The sequence below is a fragment of the Trichosurus vulpecula genome, chromosome 7 (genome assembly GCF_011100635.1).
Source record: "Trichosurus vulpecula isolate mTriVul1 chromosome 7, mTriVul1.pri, whole genome shotgun sequence".
Lineage (NCBI taxonomy): Eukaryota > Metazoa > Chordata > Mammalia > Diprotodontia > Phalangeridae > Trichosurus > Trichosurus vulpecula.
In genome coordinates, this window is record NC_050579.1 from 101536102 (window position 1) to 101561241 (window position 25140).

A 25140-nucleotide genomic window follows, 5' to 3' on the forward strand; every position below is an offset into this window, starting at 1 on the left:
CAGCTTCATTTTCTATTGAAAACAGGAGTTGGTGGGATGAGCTGGGAATTTATTTAGATAATCTTTGAGGTCCTTTTCCTGCTCTATAGCTAAGATTCAAATGATCTGTCTCAGCTCTGCGGGGCTTAGAATTCTTAAAATCGATTTTAAAAAGCCAAATTCCGGGGCAGCTAGGTGGCACAGTGCATAAAGCATCAGCCTTGGAGTCAGGAGGGCCTCAGTTCAAATCCGGCCTCAGACACTTGACGCTTACTAGCCGTGTGACCTCGGGTGAGTCACTTGATCCTGATTGCCTCTCCTCCCCCCTCCATCCCCCCCCAAAAGAAGCCAACTTCCAAATCCCTGCTCTTGAACAAGATGTTTTTCAAAAAATTCCAGAGAGTGAGTATGGCAAACAGGTAAAAATTTAGAATGGCACCGATGTGATTAGTGGTCATTGGCTTGACTTGTAGTATGGAAAAGTGAATGAAGACACCTCTAATGACTCTCTGTTTCTTTTGATAGGGTTGGATGATTGCCTCCAGCAGTATGTCCATAAATTTGAACGGGAGAAAATAAATGGTGAACAGCTCTTGCAGATTTCCCACCAGGATCTCGAGGAACTGGGTGTCACCCGAATTGGGCACCAGGAACTCGTATTGGAGGCTGTGGATCTTCTGTGTGCATTGGTTAGTGATGTTGTTTAACACACACACACACACACACACACACACACACATCTACAAATAGAAATATTCTGGGGAAAAAAAACCTTAGGATTCTAATTTTTTTTTTCCATTCAAAACCAAATCTGCCATCTTTTCCCTATTTGAAGCTTGGCTTATGCCAAGGAAACCATTTATAAAGGGAGCAGGGGAAGGGAGAGAAGGGAATAAGAATTTATATAGTGCCTACTATGTGCCAGGCCCTGTGCTAAGTGCTTTTTACAAATATTTCATTTGATCCTCATGGCAACTTGGGGAGGGAGATGCTGTTATAATATCTATTTTTCCAGTTGAGGAAACTGAAATCGAGACTCACCTAGGGTCACATAGCTGGTAAATGTCTGAGGCTAGATTTGAACCCAGGACTTTGAGACTGCAGTCCCAGTTCTCTGTCCACTGCAAATGAATTGTTTTTCGGTGTTAAGTTCATATTTTCTAGACCAACATATAATAGAGTAGAAAAGTTATCCTGAATGGAAATAGAAGCTGGGGTTTAAATTAATAGTAACAGTGGGTCTTTATTTTTGTGTAGGCATCTCTGTTGTGTGGATATTTAATGGAATAGCAGATAATAGTTGCTGTTTGATATTTTATAGTTTCCTACTGGAAAGGGACCATGGAAATCACTCCCTTCCTGTCCCCCCATTTTATAAATGTAGAAATTGGGGCCGAAAAATATGTAAGTCACCTCACGCCAGTCACCAAGGTTGGTAGTTAGTCAGAGCTGAGACTTGAGCCCTTTTCTTCTGACTTCAACTCCAGTGATCTATGAAGAGCCCCAAACTTAAGCTCTTTGAAGTGGCCATATTTTTAATGTGTCGTATGGGGAATCCTTGAGACTTGGACTTCATTAGTCTGGGGAGACTACCACCACTGTTACTAATGGACAGTTTATAATCTTAGTTACCTGGGGCAAGATTAAATGATCTGGTCACACAGCTAGCATGTGTCAGAGGTAACGTTCGATCTCAGGTCTAACTGACTCTATGGCTGGCTTTCAATCAGTCAACCAGCATTTATTAAGCATCTGCTATGTGTCAGGCACTGTGCTAAGAGCTGGGGATACAAAAAGAGGCAAAAGATAGTCCCTGCCTTCAAGGAGCTTACAGTCTAACGGGAGAAACGACACGTCAACAAATATGTACAAAGCAAGGTGTATACAGGATAAATAGGAAATAATTAAGAGAGGGAAGGCACTGGAATTAAGATGGATTAGGGAAGGCTTCCTGTGGAAGGTGGGATTTTAGTTGGAACTTAAAGGAAGCCAGGGAAGTCAGTGGTTGGAGTGGAGGAAAGTGAGCATTGGGGACAGCCAGAGAAAATGCTGAGAGCCAGAAGATGGAGTATCTTGTTGGTAGAATAGCCAGGAGGCCAGTGTCACTATGTCATGCTGCTTTTTGAAGATGAGACAATAGCATCAAAAACTTTATATAATCTGCAAAAATGCTCAGAATAGTGAATTTAGAAATACCTAACACTACAAACATCAAAGTAATTTACTTTTTAAAAAGATTTTCTTTTTGATATTAACAGAAATTTAACAATAATATTAGGCAGCTTGGTGACTCAATGGATAAGATGCTGGGCCTGGAGTCAAGAAGACCCGAGTTCAGTTCTTACCTCAGATGCTTCCTAGCTGTGCGACCTTGGGCAAGTCACTTAAATCTGTTTGCCTCAGTTTCCTCATCTGTAAAATGAGCTGGAGAAGGAAATGGCAAACCACTCCAGTATCATTGCCAAGAAAACCCCACATGGGGTCATGAAGAGGCAGACCAACAAAAAGAATAATATTATAGGCACTTAATAATAATTTCTTGTTACTCGATTTGCTTTTGCATCTCTTAATCACTGAAGTGGTAGAAAGTGAAGAACTATCAACCTTACCTTCATATGACCTGATTTTGTCCAGTCCTAAAGCTAGTGAATTAAAACTAACTACATTCTTGTTCTCACACTAAATTTGTAGCTACATCTGTGAGGGGGCATTTAAATTTTTTTTTATTACCAGCTTCAAAAAACACAATCAAATAAACATGTCAAAAAAAAGACTCCTTGGCCTTTAAGAGGATAGAGTCAAATGAATTTATAAGCAAAGAAAGTACTTTTTGACCCTTCCTGTCCTGATTGAAATTCCATCTTTGTCTCTGCTTTTCCTTCCTTCGAAGACAAGTCAGCAAGCGGTTTTAGACACCTACTACATGCCAGGCACTGTGCTAAACATTGGGAAAGGAAACGAGCATTTAGTAAGCTCCTAATGTGTGCCAGGTACTCCACTAAGTGGTTTATATATCTTAATTAACTCATCTGATCCTTACAAGGACCTTGGGAGGTAGGTACTATTATCACTTCCATTTTACAGTTTAAGAAACTGAGGCAGATGAAGTTTAAGTGATGTACTAACCCAAAGTCACACAGCTAGTAAGTGTCAGAGGCCAGATTTAATTCTGGTCATCTTGACTCCAGGTCTAGCACTCCATCCTCTGTGCCACCTAGCTTCCCTCCTAGATAGCCAAGGATGCAAAGAAAAGCAAAAGGAGTCTGCTCCTGAGGAGTTCACAATCAGGTATTTTAAGAGATAGCTGGTGTTCATTTGATACAAACTACAGCTCTGATTCTTTGGATTTTTGCCCAGCATCACCTTGTGCATGTTCCTGCATTTCCTTGTATACTTCACAGCTGTGAAATCAAATATTCCATTACATTAATAGACTTAGGAGTATTTTACTTTATAAATGGTTCTGCTGAGTGCGGAATCAAAGTTGCCTTTGACAGTGTCATATCATGGATGCGATTTCTTTAAAAGTCCGGGTTTGGACACATTTGAGGGCATTCAGACTGTGTTTGTAATGCTAGGAAATGGTGCCAGAAGTGTATACGGTTACATCGCGGAGAATGGTGGGAAAGAGTGCTCTCTCGATTATTTTGCCATGGCTAGTCTAAGTTCCATTGATTATATAACACTTGCTGCATTGTCTGTATTCTTAAAATGGACAGAGCCCTGTCTTCCTCTCTGCAACGCACTGCCCTTGTTTAGAAGAAAAAAATGGGGAATTTATTTGTAGTTGATAAATGAGATGCCATGGGGGAGAGACTGTAGCCAAGTGGTCTAAGTGTTGGCTTGGGAGTCAAAATCTTTGAATTTTAATCCTGACTGCCAATGATTCACTTTGTGACCTTCGGGGGATGTTATGGGGGTCTGTTTTCTCTATCTATACTGTAACACTCACCTTAGGCATGGTTGTGTGTCTGAATGTTTAAATGCTTTGCACTCCTGGGTGGGGGTGAGGGTGAGGGTGAGGGTAGTATAGGAATTCTGCCAGTTATCACACATTCAAATCAGATGCTATCATTTCAAAGAAGGGATTTTACTTTAGCTGGGGTATGGGAAGGATTAAAAAAAATACATACTGGAAAAATTACCTTGTAATGTAATTTACTAAAATTTTAATTTTAATTTCTTAAATTTCCGTTATCTTTTTAATTTGTGGTGTTAATTGAAGGACAGATAAATTAGCCTGGAATATACCATTTGTCTGATGCACCAAGAAATGAAGGGAAGGAGTGGGCAATCACGTGAGCACGCAGTATGTACATTAAGTGAAATAATGGACATGACAGCTACCTCAGGGCATTCCTTTTTCTTCTCCTTTTTCCTGCCTCTTAAAATATTAGAATAGAGTGAACAACGCTGGAGACATGCCAGATCCCAAAGCTATGCTTTATCTCCTACAATTTCCTCCTAATTTCCTTAGTAGACAAAGTTTTGACCTCAGACCCATTTCTGGAAATGCTTTCTGCAGCAGAGTTCCAGTTAATGCATTAGACAGAAACTTCATGTGAAGTAGTTGGAATGAAGTGCTTGGAGGGGTGGGGGTGGGCTGGTCTAAGGGGGTGGTGAGACTGTTTGGTGTCTTTGGTTTCAAATTAAATTGGACTTTTGTAAGAATAATTGTTCCATTTTTAATCTGTGATGCAGTGCCTTTTTTTTGTCATGGCATTCATCTTTTTTTTTTTTTAATATTCTTAATTCAGTCCCAACTTGAATAGCATTTCCTCCCTTTTGTGTTAGGAGCCCTTTTAGCTCTGTTGGTACATCAATGGCAACATGGTGTAGCGGAGAGTGGGCAGAACATGGGTGGAACTCAGGAAGGCTTAGGTTTGAATCCTGCCCCAGATGCTTAGGAGCTTTGCAACTCTAGGCTAGTCACTTAACCTGCTCTGGGCCTCAGTTTCCTCATCTATAAAATACGAAAGCTGGACTCACTGGCCTCTTCACTCCCTTCCATCTCTAAGATTATGTCGTGATTCAGTAAATTGCGACTCATATATCTTATTTAATGCTTCTTGAAACTCTGAATTCTTGAGGGTTATGCCGGCTAACCAGAAAGACTTCCAGGATATGGGTCTGCTGAGGACCAGCTTAGCTAAATTTGCAGAATCACTTCATTATTCAAAGGCTGTTTTCTGGGTGATGAATGTTTTTTGTCCACCAGGAATTCATGAACTGTCTTTTAGTGTGTGGAAGATTTGTTGTTTCTGTTGATGAGGGAATAACCACACAGAAATCCTTCTGCCTCTCTCCCTCTCTTTTTCCCTCTCTCCCTCTCTCTCTCCCTCCCTTTCCTCCTCTCTCCCTCCCTCTCCTCCTCTCTCCCTCCCTCTTTTTCTTCTTCCTTCTTCTTTCTCTTTCCCTCCTCCTTCTCTTTCCCTCCCCCCCTCTCTCTTTCTCCCATATCTCCCTTCCCCATCTCCCCCTTTCTCCTTCCCTCCCCCTCTCTCTTTTCCCCTCCCCCCCCAGCTGACCGTTACTGACTCTTGGCCACCACATATCCTTTCAGGGGTTTAGCTATCATCTTTATGTAGATGACTCATAGATATGTATATCTCCAGCACCAACTACTCCCCTGAGCTTTGTCCCATATTACTGATTGCCTATTGGACATTTCAAAACTGGATGTCTTGGAAACATTTCGAACTTCACAAGTTGAAAACTGAAGGTAATATTCTCCCTCCCCACCTTCCCACCCCCAACCTTCCACCTTCCCAGTTGTATTGAAGGCACTACTTACATTATCCACGACTCCTTTCTCTCTCATACCTCACGTAGCCAATCAGTTGCCAGGCCTTTTTGGTTTCCCTAGTACAACTTCTCTTGTATCCGACCCCTTCCCTTTATTCCTACAGCTGCCACCTTAGTTCAGGCCCTCATCACTTCCTACCTAGACTATTTCAGGTTTCCTAGTTCATCACCCTGCCTCAAGTCTTCCCAACAATCTCTTCTACACATTGCTGCGAAAGCCGTGCAGATCAGACCTTGGGACTCTTCTATTCAGCCAACTTCAGTGTTTCTCTGTTACCTCTAGGATCGAATGCAAATGTCTCTTTAGCTCTTAAAGCCCAACACACCTGGAATCCAACCTTTCTTTACAATCTCGATGTACATTTCTCTCCTCCCAGCATTCTGTTCTTTGTTCCTCACACCCAAAACGCCATTCCCCATCCCTGGGTCCCCCATGCCTGGAATCCACTCGCTCCTTACCTCTTTCTCATAGAATCACTTTCTTCCTTAAATATATAGCCCAAGCACCATTTTCTGCATGAATACCTTTCTTGATCTACGTAAATGCTAGTGGCTTCCATCCCCCAGCTACCTTATGTTTAACTACTTTGTATATGTTTGCATTTATTCACTTTATTCATTTATCCACTTTCGTTGTATGTATATATTTTTATCTGTAATTATTGTCTTTCTCATTAGAACGTAAGCACATTGTGAATAGAGATGGTTTCAGTCTTTGTACTTTAGGCAGCTGGGTGGTGAAATGGATGGAACGCCAGGCCTGGGATCAGGAAGACCTTTGTTTACCTCAGTTTCCTCATCTGTGAAATGGAGATGATAATAGCACCCGCCTCCCAGGATGAGTGTGAGGATCAGATGAAATAACCATTGTAAAGTACTTAGCACAGTGCTGGGCACATAGTAAGTGCTATATAAATGTTACCTATTATTATTATTATTATTATCATTATTATTATTAGTGGTAGTAGTAATAATGGTGGTGGTGGTGGTACTCTCTCCAGCACCTAACTCAGTGCCTGGCGCATAATAAATAATAAACACTGGACTGAGTCTTCTCGATCTTTAAAATGAAGCCTTTCTTGAGCCAGCCAATGGTTAGCGCTCTCCCTCCCAAACTATTTTTCATTTGTATTCACTTTATGCTTTCTGTGTTTTCATGCGTACTTGTTGTCTTCCTCGTTAGAAAGCAAAATCTTTTTGAGTAGGGAATGTTTTTTTTTCCCCTCAAAAAACTTGCTGGCACATAGTAGACACTTAATAAAGGCTTGTTGATCAATTGATTTGGCTCTGTGATTCCATTCACGTAGAGACTTGCTCGATGAGGAAACTTATTCCTCTAATACAGAGGAGCCTCTCCTCTGCAACTTAAAGTTTTAGGAGAGTCCCTCAGAGCATTTCTTGACCCTTGGCACACAAGCAGTATATGTCAGAGGTGCCACTTGTCCCAGGTGTTAACCTGGTGCTGAGGCCGGTTCTCCGTTTTGCCGTATCTGCCTCTGTAGTACACTGAAGTAACATAGACTGGTCATTTTATGGCTGTTATACACACTTAGAAGTTTTATGGACGTGAATTTTATAATTCCTTGGAAATGTTTAGGGTTAAAACAAGTAACTAATTGGATGGCCAGTGAAGAAAAGAAGTTTTATGGTGGGTTGCCAAGAGTAAAATCATTTATAGAGACTTTAGAAAGGGAGATTAAAGGAGCCCTTAAAAATCTGTTGAAACTCAAGAAAGGCTGGAGAAAAAGGAAAGGTGAAATCTCTTGTGATCTAGCCAGGAAAGATCTACAAAAAGGGCCTTGATGAAGGGTTGTTAGGGCAGAATCCAGGGGGACGCAGATTCAAAAGCTCACGTTTGACTTAAAAATGCAGTTTTGATTTGTTATTAGATGCTGTGCCTGAAGCTCCCCTAGGAAGGTTTCCTTAGGACTTGGGCTAAGAGGTAGCTGGTTAATCTGGGAACGAAACATATTAGAACTGATGAAGACAGACTTAACCCTGTTTATTGAACTGCGGGATTCCTGTAATTTATCATCTTGTACTTTGAAATTCCTTACACTGTACTAAGGTAAATTTATGTTCATCAACTTAATTACTAAGAAAAGCTTGTCTTGAGGAGGGGACTTTGATAGGTGCTGGGAATACAAAGACCCAAACAAGATGGCCCTTGCACTCAAGGAGCTTAGTTGCTATTAAGGAGATACAATATGCGCCCATAATCATAAGTAAATGGCGATATGAGTAGGGAGAGTAAGCTGAAATAAGATCAGGAAAAGCTTTATGGAGACTGTAGCAGGTGAGCTAAGCTTTCAACATAAGGGTTTCTTAGGAGGCGGAACATTCCAGGCATGAGGATTTATCCTATGCAAATGCACAGAGGCAGAAGAGGAAATTTGAGTTTGGAGGAGTACTTCGGAGTTGTTCACTCTATCTGGAATATAGTACATGGGGCAGGGGTTGGGTAGTGTGTAATAAATCTAGAAAGGTATATTGGAGTTGGATTTTAGAAACTTTTAAGCCAATCTGACAAGTTTGTATTTTATTATAGAATCAATAGGCATTGAAGGATTTTTTTTTTTTAGGGGACAAAGGACATGGACAGCCATGTGCCTTATTTTGTCAGATGCATAGAGGGTGTATGGGAGATGGCAGAGATTAGGAGCAAGGATATTAGTTCAGATGCAACTGTAACACTAATGGGGCAGCTTGGTGGCACAGTGCTTCAAACACTTGGCTTGGAATCAAGAGGGCTCAACTTTATGAGTTCAAATCTAGCTGTGTGACCCTGGGCAAGTCACTTAACCTTGTTTGCCTCAGTTCCTCATCTGTAAAATGAGCTGGATAAGGAAATGGCAAACCACTCCAGTATCTTTACCAAGAAAACCCCACATGAGGTCATGAGTAGTCAGACACGATGAACAACAACGTAATACTAATAGTAATATAATACCAATATAGACAAAGGAGATGCTGAAGACCCATGCTAAGGTATTGGCTTTGTGAGTAGAGAAGGGTCAAAACTGAGATAAATAATGGGAGGTAGAATTGATAAGACTTAACAATCAATGTAAGAGGTGAAGGAAAAAGTCAAAGATGACTGAGGCAGAAAACCTGGGTGAAAGGGAAGATGACTCTTTGTATAAATAGAGAAGAATTAGATGGGCTTTAGTAGGGATAGGATGGGATGTGTGGGGGGTGGAGGAGGGAGGAGTTAAGGGAGAAAATGTAAGAGAGAGATGAAGAAAATGTGAGCGGGACAGGGAGAGAAAAACAAGTATTGGATTCAGAGGGAGCGTATCAACTCAGCAAGGGAGCAGGCATAGAAAAGAAGGTAGACATGTACCCTAAAAGTAAAACACATGAATAATCCCCCAAAGGATACTAAAAAGGAACATTTGGTTGGGAGAAGAATCAGGAGAGAACGGTTTCACAGATATAGAAAAGAAAGAGTAGGGAGAAGAAGAGATGATAGTATCTTCAGCAGAGAAATCAGAGGGGTTGAGGACAGAGAAAGAAGGTCATTTGACTTAGAAGTTAAGAAATCAATGTGTTCAGTAGAGTGGTGCCTTCTGAAGTCAGATTCTAGGGAGTTTAGGAGTGGAAGATGAAGAAGTGAGTAGGAGAAGAGTATATATATATATATATATATATATATTTTTTTTTTTAAAGAAACTTAGAAATCAAAGGAAGGGAAGACACAAGTTTATAGCTTGAGAGGATTACAGAGCCAGGCTAAGGCTTTTTTTTAATCTTAATTTTTAAAGAATGGGGAGAGTTGGGCAGTGAGTTTAGGAGCTTGTAGATAAAGTGAGATTGAGATTGATTAGACAGGTGATGATTGATGGGACAAGCTCCTGGAGATTAAAGTGGAAGGCAGAAGTTGTTTGGCAAAGTGGAGGACCAACCCTTCCTCAGACACTGGAGCCAAGGCCAGGGTGAGTAATTATCGGGGTGTGGAATGGGAAGAGGACAGAGTTAAGTAAAGTAGGAGGCAAACTCATCTCCTGAAAGAGGTGTGAAGGTGCTTTAAAAGGGGGGAATAGCATGATAGAGAATAAGTAGAGGATTGCCGGTTAAGGTTTGTGTTAGGGGTAGGCTGGCGCGCTGTTGTGATGAATTCAACATGGGGACCAGATGAGGCACTCATAGGTCATTAATTAACAAAAGGAGGATACAGCAGCACAGCTTTTATAGACTGAGGACCTCTCATCTCTACATGGAAATCGGTTTGGTCAGCAGGGTGAGATGACTCCGGTGGCCTTCATCTCTTCACCCAGTCAGAATGGCCCCAACCCATGTGGATCAGACCTTTGATAACTCTAAGTGACTAGGAAGCCATGTCAGTACAACCACAGGCCACCAAGGCACAGATTGAGCCTTGCCGCAGCCTGGACCAGTCAAATCTTGGTGTTGTCATCTTTTCCTAACCCGTGTTGGGGGTGGTCCTATGACAGCTAGGTAATACAGATTTATAATGAGATGACTGGGCTTTCCATGTGTCTGCCTACTGTGGAATGTGTCTGACTATGGCACAGCTGAAGTTCCGACTTCAAAATTCAAAGAAGATAATTTCCCAAGTCTGTTTGCATAGTGATAATAGAAGTGGGCCATCTCAAATGAGCAGGCCCTTCTGTTGGAGGGAATAATATGTGGTCTTAGAGTTATCCTGCTATTAAATTTGCTTTATGTTTAAAAGGAAAGGTATCTTTTGTCTTAAGGAATTAACTTTCAAGCTGAGTGATGTTAGAATAAGAGATGATAATGTAAACTTACTTCAAAAAATGAAAAACTGTGGAAATGCAAATTTAAAAAAAAATAAGGCTCCTTTAAGCAAGCCTGTTTCAATCTCTTTAATTTTTGTGCTCCAGATTTTTCTCTACCTCACCTTTATAGTAGAATTTAATTAGGGTAAGATAAAATTGGGGATAGAGATTATAGTGTTCTCCCAACAGGGTGATTTAAATTTTTTTAAACAATTTGCCTAAATAGACAAGTCATTAGCCTTCCTTTCAAGAGTTCTTGATCCCATTAAATAAGGGCCTTATTGGACCCATAGGATGATGGATTTCAAGCTGGAAAGGACTTGAGGGTTCATCTAGTCCAGCCTCTTTGTGTTATAGATATGGAGACCAGGGTCCAAGAAGATTAAGTTATTTGGCTAAGGTCACACAAGTAGATAGATGTTCGAAGTAGGATTTAATTCTAGGTCCTCTGAGTCCAGTATCAATGCCTTTTCTCCACTATTTTAGATTTTTTTTTCATTCAAGTACAATGTAAGACTCCAGGCTTTTGTATTTTTTACTTTGGTGTCACTTTACACCTTATTCTGGTCCACAGTTCACTTATAGTTTAACGTTCATTTATTGTTTACGGAATAGGAAAAAAAACCATGAAAGTCATTCACCCACTCAAGAAAAAGATTCTGCCCTTCAGTTTAGGGGGAAGTGAAAAGCATTTGTTAAATACCTTCCGTGTTCTAGGAAGGTTGCTTTACAGATACCTCATTTGATCTCACAACAATCCTGAGAGGTAGATGCTATCATTATCCCCATTTCACAGTTGAAGAAACTGAGGCAGATAGGGGCTAAATGACTTGTCCAAGGTTGCAGAGCTAGACAGTGTCTGAGTCTGGATTTGAACTCAGGTCATCCTGACTCCAGACCCAACACTCTATCCATTGAGCCACCTACCTGTTTCTCAAACAACTGCTATCTTCAGAGAACTTTGCTGAGATGGAACAGGTCCTTGCTCTCATGGAATGTAAAAGATCATAGAAAGTAGATTTAGAGATGGATGGGACCTTGGAGGTCATAAAGTCTGACTCCCTCACTTTTGATTGAGGAAACTGAAGCTCAGAAAGAAGTTACTTACCCAAGGTTACAAAACTAATAAATATCTGAGGCAGGATTTGGACCCAAATCTTCCTGACTATAGCTTCCTCTCCATTGGTTGGGGATATAACATTCACAAATAGTTCATGAGATTTGTACAACAGAAGAGGCAGTGTAGAATACCGTTAGACTAAATTGCACAAAGGTTGCTCATCTTAGGGTGGTTTCCTCAAAAGGAGTTTCCTATATTCGTAAAATTGGTAAAATCACTTCCTCTCTTCTCCCCCCAAATAACCTATGGGTTATCCAAAATGGGGTACTGGCTATCAAAAATTATGGAAAAGCTAGAGGTGCTAATTTACTTCCCTGTGGAAAAAATTCTGAAAAAAACCTTTTCATTTTCAGGAACATAGAAATGTTTGAGATAATGATAATTATTAAGTACAAATTTAAGATGTAGAATGGTTTCTGGTAACAGTCATGGAAGATTTTATATGATTCCATAATTCATCTTGAAACTGAGTTGTCCTTAGCCTTCTCTTAATGCTCTTTAATTGATTTTTTAAAGTAATTGACTAGTCCCTGTAGCTTTATTAATATCTTTGTTGGTTCAGTTTCATTGCTTCCCGCCCTCATGTTCTGGACAAATTTAAATTGCTTGACAACTTGCACTTGGTTGGATTGTGCTTTGAATATAATAAACTTAGCATGTATTTTGTGGGAAAGATCTAGAACTCCATCACTAACATTTGAATCAGTGAAACTTAACAATGTCTGTTTCTGGGAGTTTCTTGTTCCTTCCATTTAGATCAGTAGCAAATATTTAGTGAAAACATGGGGGGAAAATGGAAGTGTGGGATGGAATAGAGTCAATCCACTTAGCTCTTTTAAGCCAAAATTTGCAAGGTAGTATAGTGGTTACCAGATTTTAGGAGACAGATTTGGAGTCTAGATCTCTCTAGACCACTAACTGGTTGAGTGACCTTGAGTAAGTTACATGAAGAAGTTCCCAAGAACTTTATTTGTAAAATGGAGATGAGGGGGAGAATAAAAGATCTTTAAGGTCGTTTTCATCTCTAACATTCTATAATTCTAAAAGTATTCAAGATGTTGTCTATTAAAGCCCCATTGGGGCTTCTTAAACTTTTCCACTTGGGACCACTTTTTTTGTTTTGGCAGCATTCCTTGGTGTTATGTGGTGTGAAAAGTGAGAGCTCAAGAAAGTGCTCGTGCTGTGTGTTCAGAACCAAGGACTCAGTGAACTTGCATGGTGCAACACGAGCAAACGCTGCCAGAAACACCTCGGATTCTTTACTCCTTGGATTTTTCATTAATTTTTGGTTGTTTCGAGTTCATAAATCTTTAATCATTGCCAAATTTTTGAGATCCCCGTATGGGGTTGAGACCCACAGTTTAAGAAGCCCTGCAGAAGATTCACTTCATTGTGTTTCTCAGGGTTACCAAGGACCTTCTTAAAATCCAATCTGCACACTTTCCCTCTCTGCATACTGTCTCCAACTGATTTCCGTGGTATTTTTTCCTCTTTTTCCTTATACTTCTCTAACCACACCTTGGTTGGCTTTTCTGCTCAACCACTGCATCCCTAACCTTCCACTCCCTTCGCTTTAACTAACACCTGTACGATATTCCCAAATCTGTACCTTCAGCTCCAACCAGATTCTTTCCAGAGCTTCAGATCTGTATCCCTAACTTCTAACCAGACATCCCTTCTAAAGTCCCGCTAGTTCCACAAACTCAAAATGTTCAAAACCAAATGACAAAGACGCTAGAGTCCAAACTATCTTTGCCCTAAATGTGACCTTCCCAGGGGTGGGGAACCTGTGGCCTTTTAGGTCCTTTGGTGCAGCCTTTTGGCTGAGTCCAGGTTTCACAGAACAGATCTTTTTATTAAGGGGATTTGTTCTGTGAAGTTTGAATTCATCAAAGGGTTGAGCTTGAGGACCTAGAGGGCCACATGTGGCCTTGAGGCCACAGGTTCCCTACCCCTATATCTAGGCCCTATTCTGACTATTTCTGCCTGTGTGGTCAGTCACTCCTATTCTTTTCCATCATCTGGCCTTGGCTTGAAGACCTTTTTGAAGGGAAACCCATTACCTCCCAAGCCTGTTCATTCTCACCAAGCCTAAATCTATCTGTTTGAAACATGTTCCTAGCTTTGCATTTTATTATACCTGCAGAAGTTATATTCCTTCTCTAAATTGCAAACTTGAGGGCAGAAACTAAATGTCAGTTAAGCTCAGCTCTGCATAGAATAGGATCTTTCACTGTCCATTCCTTATCCCTGGAATGTTCTCCTTCCTCATCTCTGACTCGTAATTTCACTTTTCAGTCAAAGTCCTATTTTCTGCAAGAAGCTTTCCCCAGTACTCCTTCACCCTAGTACCTAACCCTTCCCTCTGAGAGTATCTCCTAGGTTACCCTGAATATAGGCCTGTTTTTATATAGTTGTTTGCATGTTGTCCTTCCCCCTTAGACGGTTGTCTTCTTGAGAGCAGGGTCCATGTTTTGCCTTTCTGTCCTCAGTGCCTGGCTAGTAACAGGTGCTTACTGAATGCTAGTTGACTCCTTGATAAATGGATCTTTTATATATGGTAGGAGAGGCTGTGGTATCATATAGTGACATTACTCTAATGTAGCCATAGTATTTATAGCCGAATGTGACACCAGCTGGATTAGGACTTCCTCGTTTTACAGATGAAAAAACTGAGGTCCTTGAATAGTTAAGTGACAAGATTATATAGCTTTTAAGTATGAGAACTGGGACTCATCCCTAGGTCCTCTGCATCTTAAACCCTGTGGCCCTTTCGCTTTTTTGAAGTTAAGTCATTTGAAGTTGCCATGATTTACAGGTTAGTTTTTGCAGTAATAAAAGTACAAACATCATGTTGAAGGCCTCCTCCACCCCCTTCCCCATTTACTGTTTAAACAGACAAATCCAATTTGAGAGCCTGTTCTTTTTCTGTGTTTCTTTGCATCAGGCTCTTAAATCAATAATCCTTTCCTGATTATATTTGTACAGTAGGTGGTACTTACCAAGCCAGTACAATCCATTTGTTATTATCACCAGGTTACAAGGGGTGAGGTAGGGTGTGGAGAGAGAGAGAGGGGAAGAGGAACCTCCATATGTGGAGAGTCAGGAGCAGGATGAGGGTAATTAAAAGCCTCTTTCCCTCCTCTTCTCCCCCCTCCCCAATTCTTTCAGGGCCATACCTGGCACTGGTATAATGGTTGAGAATAAATGTGAATCAGGAAAAGGTGAGAGAAGGATTGTATTGTTTTAGCCAGATGTTGAAAGTTTTTTGATCCCCTTCTTTGCATTTTCACTTCCCTCTCTCCAAAAGTCAAACCAACTAACATTAATTAATTGCTTATTGTGTGCCAGACAAAGTGGAGACCAGCAGAGATACAAAGAAAGGCAAAAACCGGTTCTTGTTCTAAGGAGCTCATGATCTAATGGGAGAGGCAGCAGCTATGTACAGTTTCTATTTGGGTAAATTAGAGATAATTTTAGTGAGATCGAAGGAGGACTGGGAAAGGATTCCTGTGAAAGATAGGACTTAGCTGAGACTTGAAAGAAGCCAGGGAGGTCAAGAGGCATATAGATGAGGAGGGAAGAGCGTTCCAGGCCAGTGAAAATGTACAGATGGGGAGATTGTTCTATATGAGTAACAGCAAGGAACAGCATGGTGGGGATCACAGAGCATGGGGAAGGGAGGGGGAGTAAAGTGTAAGAAGGTTAGAAAAGTAGGAAGGGGCCAGATTATGAAGGGCCTTAAAAACCAAACAGAAGATTTCCTTATTTGACTCTGGAGGTAAGGGGGAGCCACTGGCATTTATTGAAATAAAAGAGTTTATTCAAATAAAAATGTATTTGAAAGATAAGATTAAAGCTTTTCCAAGAAATTTTTTTTTTTAAAAATCCATCAGCAAGCATTTATTAAGCACTTACTGTGTGCCAGGTACTGGGCTACTCTTGTGATATAAAGATGAAATTGCCTGCCTTCAAGGAGAATTCTCTTGCAGGGGTGATATACATGAATGTGGAGAGTAGACAGGAATAAGGAGAAGGAGCAAGTAACTTATCCTGGCGATGCTGTGAGCTGACTACATGGGGAAAGAGGTTCCTTTGTATTCCTGTAGCTCAAAGCAGTGATTTGAAAGGGCAAATGATTTTTGACCAAAAGGGAATAGAGACCCAGGTATAATCACAGATCTTTTTATGCCAAACTGTGTGTAGGATGGTTTTTTAAAATACATTTTGTTTTATATCATCAGTCAGCTTAAAAAAATCTCTGACGAACATCCAGCTTTATTTGTCATTTTCTAGGAAAGAAGCTTGTCAACGATACCATTTCCTGATGTCTGGGAAATAACGGTTTAAGGATGAATGCACATTCAGGCATTGTTGATATAGAACATTCATTTTTTGTTATAACATTTGCAGTATTTTTTAAAAATCCAGCAGAAAGCTTAGTTTTATTTGTATGTAACTGGACAAAACCACTTATGTCCATTTGTATCTGAGTAGCTTAAGAAAAAACAAAAAAACCCCACAAAGTAATAATTATTATTTAATAGCTATGGAAAACCACTAAATTTAAAACTTAGCTCCAAAATATGTGGCAGTGAAGTCAGAGGGAGAATTAGAGACCTGGCTAGCAGGAGTAGTTAAAAAAAATAAACTTTTCACTTTCTGTGACTTGTGGTTGGGGAAACTTATGGGATAGTTCACAAAACTACAGTCAGATGTGAGTTAAATGCTCTCAGAAGGAAAGGAACATATAGTTTTTTGGATGAATTGGGTTAGGTGTGCTTATAATCAGGACTTTTTTGGAGAACAGTAGTATACAAAGTCAGAAGATGGTCTATGGTGTCAGGTGAGAAAGGTCAAGGCTGAAGAGAAAGAGGTGAAAAGAATTTAGGCTTTGTTTAGGAAGGAATGGGCTAGGCCAATAAAACACCTTATAGCTTAAGAGATCTATTATGACTGACTCATTTTAGAGCTGAGAAAGATGGCCAGAATCACACAGGGAGTTAGTAAACCAACTAGAAATTGAGGTTGCCTCAATTTAAATCCAGATCTCCATAGCCTTTATGGGGGTTGGAATGGGGCAGCAAGCAATACTCAAATCCTGTTTCTTCGTCTCTTACTCCCAGCCTCCTCTACTTTATGTCTCACTCCAATCCTTCCCACTTCATCCATGGTACCCTCCGAAATTCCTGTTCATAGTGAATAAAGTTTCCCTTCATTCTGGACCTCTTCCTCTAAATCTCTTTTTGACTAATTACCTTCACGAGGCCTGGTTTCCCCCGGTCTGTCTCTGGCCATCCTTACCAGCATTGGCTGTACTTTCACCCAGACCCCTTCCCATCCCTCCCCTACCCCTCAGGTTCTGGAGGAGGATGTTGGAATATTCTTTTTTCCATATTGCTGCTTCTAGATTCTTCCTTTGCCACAATCACTCATCAACCATTTGTTCTTTGAAGCAAATTCTTTTATACTTTTTCACTCAAATCATGTCAAGGTGGCCTTTGAGTACTACTGCGCAATAACACTCTTCCTCCATTTACATGGAGTTTAACAGCTAGCTCACCATCTTTTTCTCATTTTTCAATTTATGCTCTTATACCAGGGGACTTACACAAATTCATATTGACGCTTCCTCAGACTCCTTAACATAATCTCCTTAAATCTCATTTCCTATTCTTTTATTCTCTCTCAGCCAACACAGGAATTCTGGATCTCAGTTTTACCCACAGGTATTCCAATTCCTTAGTGGAGAACTTTTACATTCCTCTGTCTGACTATAGCCTCCTCTCGTTCTGTCTCTCTGTACATGCCTCTCTTAAAGCTATGCTTCACCTTTACTGAAACCTTTAATACCTAAATCCCTCAGAGCTTTCTCAGGACATGATCTGACTTCATGATCTGACTTCACTTCCCTCTTTTCCTAATCTCAACCTTATAGTTAATTCAATCCTCTCTGTCTCTCTCTCTCTTTCTGTGTGTGTGTGTATGTGTATATATATCTATATATATGTATACACATACATACACACACACACATATATATACACACACACACATATATATATGTATATACATATATATATTTAAATTTTTAGTCCTTCACTCCTTGATCTGGATAATTTTCTCTTTTTTTTTAAATACTGGAAAATTTTTTATTGTAGGTGGAGTGGGATAGCTGGACACAGTTCAGATGATTCCAATTTTGTTGGCAACATCTAAAGCATCATAGTCTGGAGCATGTGGGATGTTGCCTTCTTCTCTCCATCAGGCCAGATCAGTGTGTTGACCTTGGCCACGTCGATGTCTTTGTAAAGCTTCTTTGCTGCCTGCTTGATCTGATGCCTGTTGGCCTTGACGTCCACAATGAAGACTAGGGTGTTGTTGTCCTCAATCATCTTCATAGGAGATTCAGTGGTCAAGGGGAACTTAATGATGTCATAGTGATCAAGCCTGTTTCTCCAAGGAGCACTTTTCCAAGGGTATTTGGGCTGCCTTCGAAATCTTAGTGTCTTGGGTCACTGGAAGGTGGGGGATGTTCAGATCTTCTTTTTGTGGACACCCTTCAACGCAGCCTTCTTGGCCTTCAAGGCCTTGGACTTGGCTTCTGTCTTGGCAAGGGGAGGGGCAACGGCTTCCTTCTTCACCTTTGGCGCCGTCTTGGGGGAAAGTTCATCTGGATAATTTTCATTCTTTTTCAGATTCTGAATGGAACTAGAGGAAGCAAAAACGTGTTGACTAGGAACACTCTAAATTCATATCATTTGACTTCAATCGGGGCCCCTACAGAAGCAATTCCAAATCTTTTCCTCTCAGGCCTCCCATATTTCCTCTTCCTCCACCCCTACTCTTACCTGAGGACCTCCTCTTTTATTTTATTGACAATAGTGAGGCCACTTGCCATGAGCTTCCTCTTCATTTCAAAAGTCCTTGACATCAAGTCATCCCCACCCCCATTTTCCAGTCCATCTTCTACACATATGTCCAAGTGACTTTCTGTAAGTACACATGTGGACATATCACTCCTTATTGACTCTAGGATAAAATTAGGAACTCCTTTCTTTAGCTTCTAAAGCCAATTACAGTCTGGCCTCAACCTATCTTTCCAACCTCAATGTACACTACTTTTCTTCCTACACTCCATAATCCACCCAACTGACTTTCTCTCTATTTTTCGCACATCTCACCCAATCCTCCATCTCGATACCTTTGCTTGCACTGGAAGTCTCCTGTTTTTGGAATGTATTCCCTTCTCACTTCTGCCTCAGAGAATCCTCTTCCTTCAAGATGCAGCTTAAACATCACTGTCTACATCCCTTATGGCTAGCCGGCTTCCTCCACAACTGCCTGATATTTTTTCTATTTCTATTTACTCTACATATGCTTATTGTCTTCCCAGCTAGAATAAAAACTCCTTGTGCATTACCAGCACTTGCCTACATGTTAGGCACTTAAATGTGTGATTCATTGAATCAAATTTCAAGATTTCTTTAAAGCACAACTTGGCTTCCTCACGGAGGCATTTCATGGTTTTTCTTTCTGCTCTTCTTAACCACCCCCTCCAGCCTAATTAGAGCTTTCTCCATCTTGAAATTACTTCTTCTTGTTTTGTATATACATTATATTTAATTACATAGATAGATGCGTTAATGATAATAATCATGATGATGATAGCTAACATATCTGTAGTACTACTATGTGCCAGGCACTGTGGTATTCTTACAAATATTATTTCATTTGATTCTCACAACAAATCTGGGTGGTAGTAACAGAGTGGGAATTAGAACTCAGATCCCATGACTCAAAGTTCAGTACTTTGAACCCTGGGCCAGTACTGCCTCTAGGGGTTATCTCCCCCCTCTGAATTGGTACAGCACTTAACTGTCTGCACAGCCCATGGATCACCTAGGCACCTCTTGTCTTATACTTCTCCTATTTTGTTCATAAGTTGTGACTTCCCTATTACGTGATAAGCTCTCTGAAAGCAGGGCCTGTTTCTTATACTTTTGTTTAAACTTGTGATACAATAGCTTCTCAACAAATGTTGATTTGGTTTGTTCTGGCTTGAAATTGAATATTTGTTGGGAACTCGAGCATTGTGATGGACAGTAGCCACACACGAACACACGTAAAGTATCATGTAAATTATCTTGTATGTACTTTACATGTAAAGTATCATGTAGTATGTAAAGTAGAAAAGATATGGAGTAAGAACAAAGAAATATAGGACAAAAAACTTTGAGGTAAATTATCAAGAGGTAATTAACTTGTTCTGTGAAGTGCAGTGAAATAAGGTCTTTGCTGGGTCTCAAAGGGACCCAGAAGGGATCTTGGCAGCTTAGGAAAGCTGTTCTGTTTCCAGGTGATCTGAGGTTCAGTTAGCAAAGTCTTGACTTCCTATGCCCACATTTGAAGGTTCTTCTTGCCTCCCAGCAGTGATTGTTATTGTTATTGTAGCACAATCTTTTTTGGTTGTGTCTGACTCTTCATGACCCCATTTGGAATTTTCTTGGCAAAGAGAGTGGAGTGGTTTGCCATCTTCTCCAGCTCACTTTACCGATAGGGAAACTGAGACAAACTGGGTTAAGTGACTTGTCAAGGGTCACAGAGTGTCTGAGGCCAGATATGAAATGAAGATGAGTGTTTCTGACTCCAGACCCAGCACTCTATTCACTGTACCACCTAGTTGCCCATTGATCCCTTTGGGGATAATTCATTCAGGGTTTGCAAGCGTTTGATGACTTGCTAAAATTGTCATTGGCCTTTTGGAGTGCTATTGATAGAGATTGGTAATGTAGAGTTTAATTTGCTTTTTTTGGTTTTATTTTGTTTTCCACAGAATTATGGCCTCGAAACAGATAATATGAAGAACTTGGTTCTGAAACTACGGGCCTCTTCCAATAACTTACAGAATTATATCAGTAGCCGACGGAAAAGTGCCTCTTATGATGGAAATTCCTCCCGTAAACCTCCTAATGAATTCCTGACCTCAGTGGTGGAGCTCATTGGTGCTGCTAAAGCTCTGCTAGCTTGGCTGGATAGGTAACTTTACTAATCTTCCTTTTCTTTTCCTGTGAGGTCAGGATATGGGACGCCTAGTTGACTTCCTTTTGCTACAGAAACATGAATGATTTATTCTCACATGGACACTCCCCAGGGGGTTATGGGTCAGTGACAGACTTCAGAGTTCCCTTGGAAAGCCTTTAAAAGTGTCCTAGCAGGAAGAGATACATCTCAGTTCTTTTTCAAGACTGAAATTATTTTAAAGATTGTGTTGAAAATTTAGTTGGCATGAGGGCTGTTGAATTCCAGCAGTATACTAACTCCCTGGTTCATTTTTGCTTTCTTTTTATTCAGCAGTCGATTGCCTCCAGTGCTAGTGCTAGTTTGGATAAAGTTTTACTGTGTTATTGATAGGAAAGGGTTAAATATAACAAAGAGATTTAACTATATAACCTGTGCACTCATACATGTGTGTCATGCCCACTAGCTGACAGGGTTGGGAGCCTAGTACATTTCTTGTCTCAAGGAAAGATTTTTTCTTTTTCTTTTTCCAGGACTCCATTTACAGGGATCACTGACTTCTCAGTGACAAAGACTAAAATCATTCAGCTCTGCTTGGATCTGACCACCTCAGTTCAGAAGGTCAGTTAATTCTTTGCTCTGACATTCCTTCTCCTTTTGCCTTCCCGTCCTCACCCTTTCTCTCCTCCTTCTCCTATCATGCAAATCTTTCCTTTTTTTTAAACAGGAGAGAAACATCTTTAACATGACTTGAGATGCGCAAGTAAAATGTAAAAAAAAAAATCAGTGACCTCCTAATCAAATATTTTGCCTAATTTCTTTCTTAAAAAAAATGTGACAGAATAGCTTCCATTCAAGACAGAAATTTTAACATTTTTCTGTAGAAATAGGATAAGTGTAATTTGATACTCTTTTTGCTCACTTTGATGTGTGGCATTTCCTGATTTTGGCCCCTTATGTCCGGCCCAGTCCTTAAATTTTCTTCTGTTCTAAGGCCCTTCAGAAAGGCTAGAGAAATGTTAAAATTCATCCCTCTCATAACCTGACTATCTTTAAGCTCTTTGGGCCCAATTTCCTCATATGTTAAGTAAGGGGGTTGTACTAGGTCGTAGAATCATATACAGGGTATCTGTGATAATCTCTATTTAGAGATGGAAAGGACCTTGGAGGCCATTTACTCCTCATTTGCCGATAGGGAAACTGAAGCCATCACACATGGTTTTTGAGTAGGGAAGTAGACTGTTAAGAGCTGATTCCAACTACTGGGGAGGCTGAGGTGGAAGATTTCTTGAGATCTTGCCCAATTGGGGATCAGTCTACGTCAGGCCCCTTGGGAGCCAGTGGGGTGGGAAATGGAGACAGGTTGCCTACGGAGGAGGCTCTGGTTGATATTAGTGCCAGTCAGTAGTGGGAATGGGCCTGGGAGTAGTCTTCGCACTTCCAGCCTGGGGGAGACTCAATGGTGACTGGCACAAGATCATGCCAGGTTGTAGGTAACAGAGCCAGCACTTTAATGACCTCTTAGGGATCTATCAGTCCTACTGTTCTACAATTCTGTCCATTCTATAGTCCGTCCACACTCATTTGCGAAACAGAGTTTGGCAGTAGGTCCTATGACCAAACTGGAAAGGAATATGGAATATGACTATACCCTCTGTACCCACTGTGGGGCCCAGGTAGGTATGATCCTGAATGACTGTTGATTTCATTGATTTTTCTTCTAGACACTAAAATGTTGAGTTTTGAACGTGCCAATCCTGGTTCTTGTGACATGGACCTGCTAACCATCTCAAAGTTTCCTTAATGCTTGGTGCTTTTGAGGCTGTGTTTTTGGAAAGGTGCTCAAAGGACCAAATTTCCTCAGATAGGCAGCTGTCTTTCGATAAAGGATGCCTGATGCTTTGTATTAAAAATACAGCCAGAAGGCCCTGGTGTCCTCTCTGCAGTTTCCTTCCTCCACTCCTACCCCAACCAAAGAATAACACAACCTGGTTTTCCCCTTTCCATAGCCCCATTTTGCTGCAGCTGCTGCTGCTTGTCACAGTTGATTTGTAAAGCATTCTGTTTAAAAATTAACTTGAGTATAGTTAAAGGATTTTTTTTAACCAGCTCTGTGATTTCATTGGTATAGGGAATTCCTGGTGAGGTGCTCCCTCTACCAATGCAGATGGGCATTTTTTTTTGCAAATTGTGGTCTTAGAGTATTACCTGGAAGCATAGAGAAATTTAGTGACTAGCCTGGCACATGTTAGAGGCAAGATTGGAACCCGGGTCTTTCTGGCTCAAGACCACCTCCCTGTGTTTTATGCCAAGCTGCTTCTCTTCAGTAACTAGTGCTCTGAATAGAACAAGCAAGTCTGCTTATAAGACAAAGCTGTTTTTGTTGTGGAGGATTTTTTTTCAGGGTTGGCCTTATTCAAATGGCTTTTTTTGGTGTGGCAGCATGATGTGTATTTAGCATAGTTTGAAATATAAGTAATGACAGTAGTTATGCTGTTACACTTAAGAGGAATTTAATTGAGTATTATACGTGGCTAGATATCTGCTTCAAGGCAGGTAGGTTGTTTCTTGCCCACCTAGACTGTATTTAGGTGAACTGGCACAGCTATTGGCATGGCTCAGGCAGTTGGGTCTTTTATCTCCAGTGGACAACCACGAACCTGAAGATTTCTTACTGCATGATTCCAAGCCTGCATTAAAGATACTCTTTTCTTTTTTAAAAAAATTTATTTTATTTTTAATTTATGGAATAAAGTAAGCATTTCCATAACACAGTATAATGAAAAAACATGATTGCATAGAATAATAACAAAAGAAATGGTAAATCTGTTATGTACAACTTGCTATTTTTAAGTATATAATAAAATTATCATGTGAATTTTTTTCTTCTCCTCCCCTCCTCCCTCAATGGCTGAACAAGTTGTGCCATATGATTGTGATGGAATACTACTATCCTGTAAGAATTGATGAGCTCAGTGATCTTAGAAAAACATAGAAAGACTTGTATGAAATAAAGATACTTCTTTCTTGCAGGTGTAATGGGATTTGTCATCTGATAACTTTAACAAAATAGTTCATATGTTTTGAGTCAGACCTAAAAATGAAATTTTACTGTCAGGATTTTGACCTGTCATAAGAAGCTGAATGATGGCTTGGCATTTTACACTGAGTAGCAATAATTCAATCCATAGTAGCTGATAATAGGTGGCATAGTTGATAGAGTACCTGGAGATAGGAGGACCTGAGTTTAAAGACAGCCTTAGACACCTACTAGCTTTGTGACCGGGATTGCCTTAAAAAGAAGAAGAAGGGGCAGCTGGGTGGCTCAGTGAGTAAGAGTCAGGAGGACCTGAGTTCAAATCTGGCCTCAGACACTTGACATACTTACTAGTTGTGTGACCTTGGGCAAGTCACTTAACCCCAATTGCCCTGCCTCCCCCCCGAAAAAAGAAAGGAAAAATAAAAAGAACTCCATCCATATTAATCCTTATTAATAGTAGGTTTCCTCCGAAGGCTCCTTCTTTCTCCTCTAGTGGTTCTTTTTGTCTTATCCCTTAAAGTAGGTGTCATCCAAGGCTCTGTTTTTGACCTTTTCTTCTCTCTCTTCAGTCTCCTCCTTGGTGACATCATCTACCACCACAGCTTCAGCTATCTCTTCTGTCTATATAGCTTTCAAATATTTCTCTTAAATTCCTTGAGTTCTTGGCTTGTATTACCAATTGCCCATTAGATATTGCCATTTAGAAGTCTGTACTGGTGTCCCAAGCTCAATTGGTCCAAAATCAAAATTAATTGTCTCCCTCAAACCTACTCAGATTTTCATATTTCTGCTAATGGCACCACCCTTCTGTTACTTCATCATCTCCTATGCCTCCTTTTCCTTCCCTGTTTCCACGTCCATAGATTCTCCTTTCAAACTCCCACGTCCGTTCTTTCCTTTCCGTTCCCGTAGCCATCACAGAAGTTTGTGACTTCTTCACCTGGACCTGCTACATTAGCTTTGTAAACATTCTTCCTGTCTTAAGTTTCTCTACTTTCTAATCCATGTTGCCACGGCCAGATTAATCTTTCTAATGCATAGTTCTTATCCAGCTACGTCTCTACGTAAAAACTTGCCAAATACAAAGTCCAAACCCCTTAGCTCCGCATTCAAGATCTTCTCCAATTTGGTCCCAGTCAAGTTTTCCAGTTTTATTTTAAGCTATGTCCCAATCCTTGCTATTCCCAGTAGACATCCCATGTTTTCATAGTTCTCTGCTTACTAATCATTATCCTAGAAATACTCTTCCTTCCTGATCTCCAAGTGCTGAAATTGTATCCATCCATCAAGGCTCTACTCAAATATTACTCTGTTCATGAATGATACCAGAGAAATGCATTTTTTGCAGCATTTTACAAATTCTTGTTAAATTGAATTGAGTTACCTAAGTAACCTTCAAAGTAAATCTTCCT

At 40.4% G+C, this 25140-nt stretch overlaps 1 protein-coding gene across 1 annotated transcript in view; it reads left to right on the top strand.

Annotated features, from left to right (window-relative positions):
- The window catches only part of CNKSR3 (CNKSR family member 3), a 113954-nt gene that overhangs the window by 51568 nt on the left and 37246 nt on the right, over window positions 1–25140 (top strand). The window contains exons 2-4 of the mRNA XM_036766660.1: window positions 505–668; window positions 20504–20706; window positions 21222–21309. Coding sequence (XP_036622555.1) covers window positions 505–668; window positions 20504–20706; window positions 21222–21309 — 455 coding nt within the window. The remainder of the gene's footprint in view (window positions 1–504; window positions 669–20503; window positions 20707–21221; window positions 21310–25140) is intronic.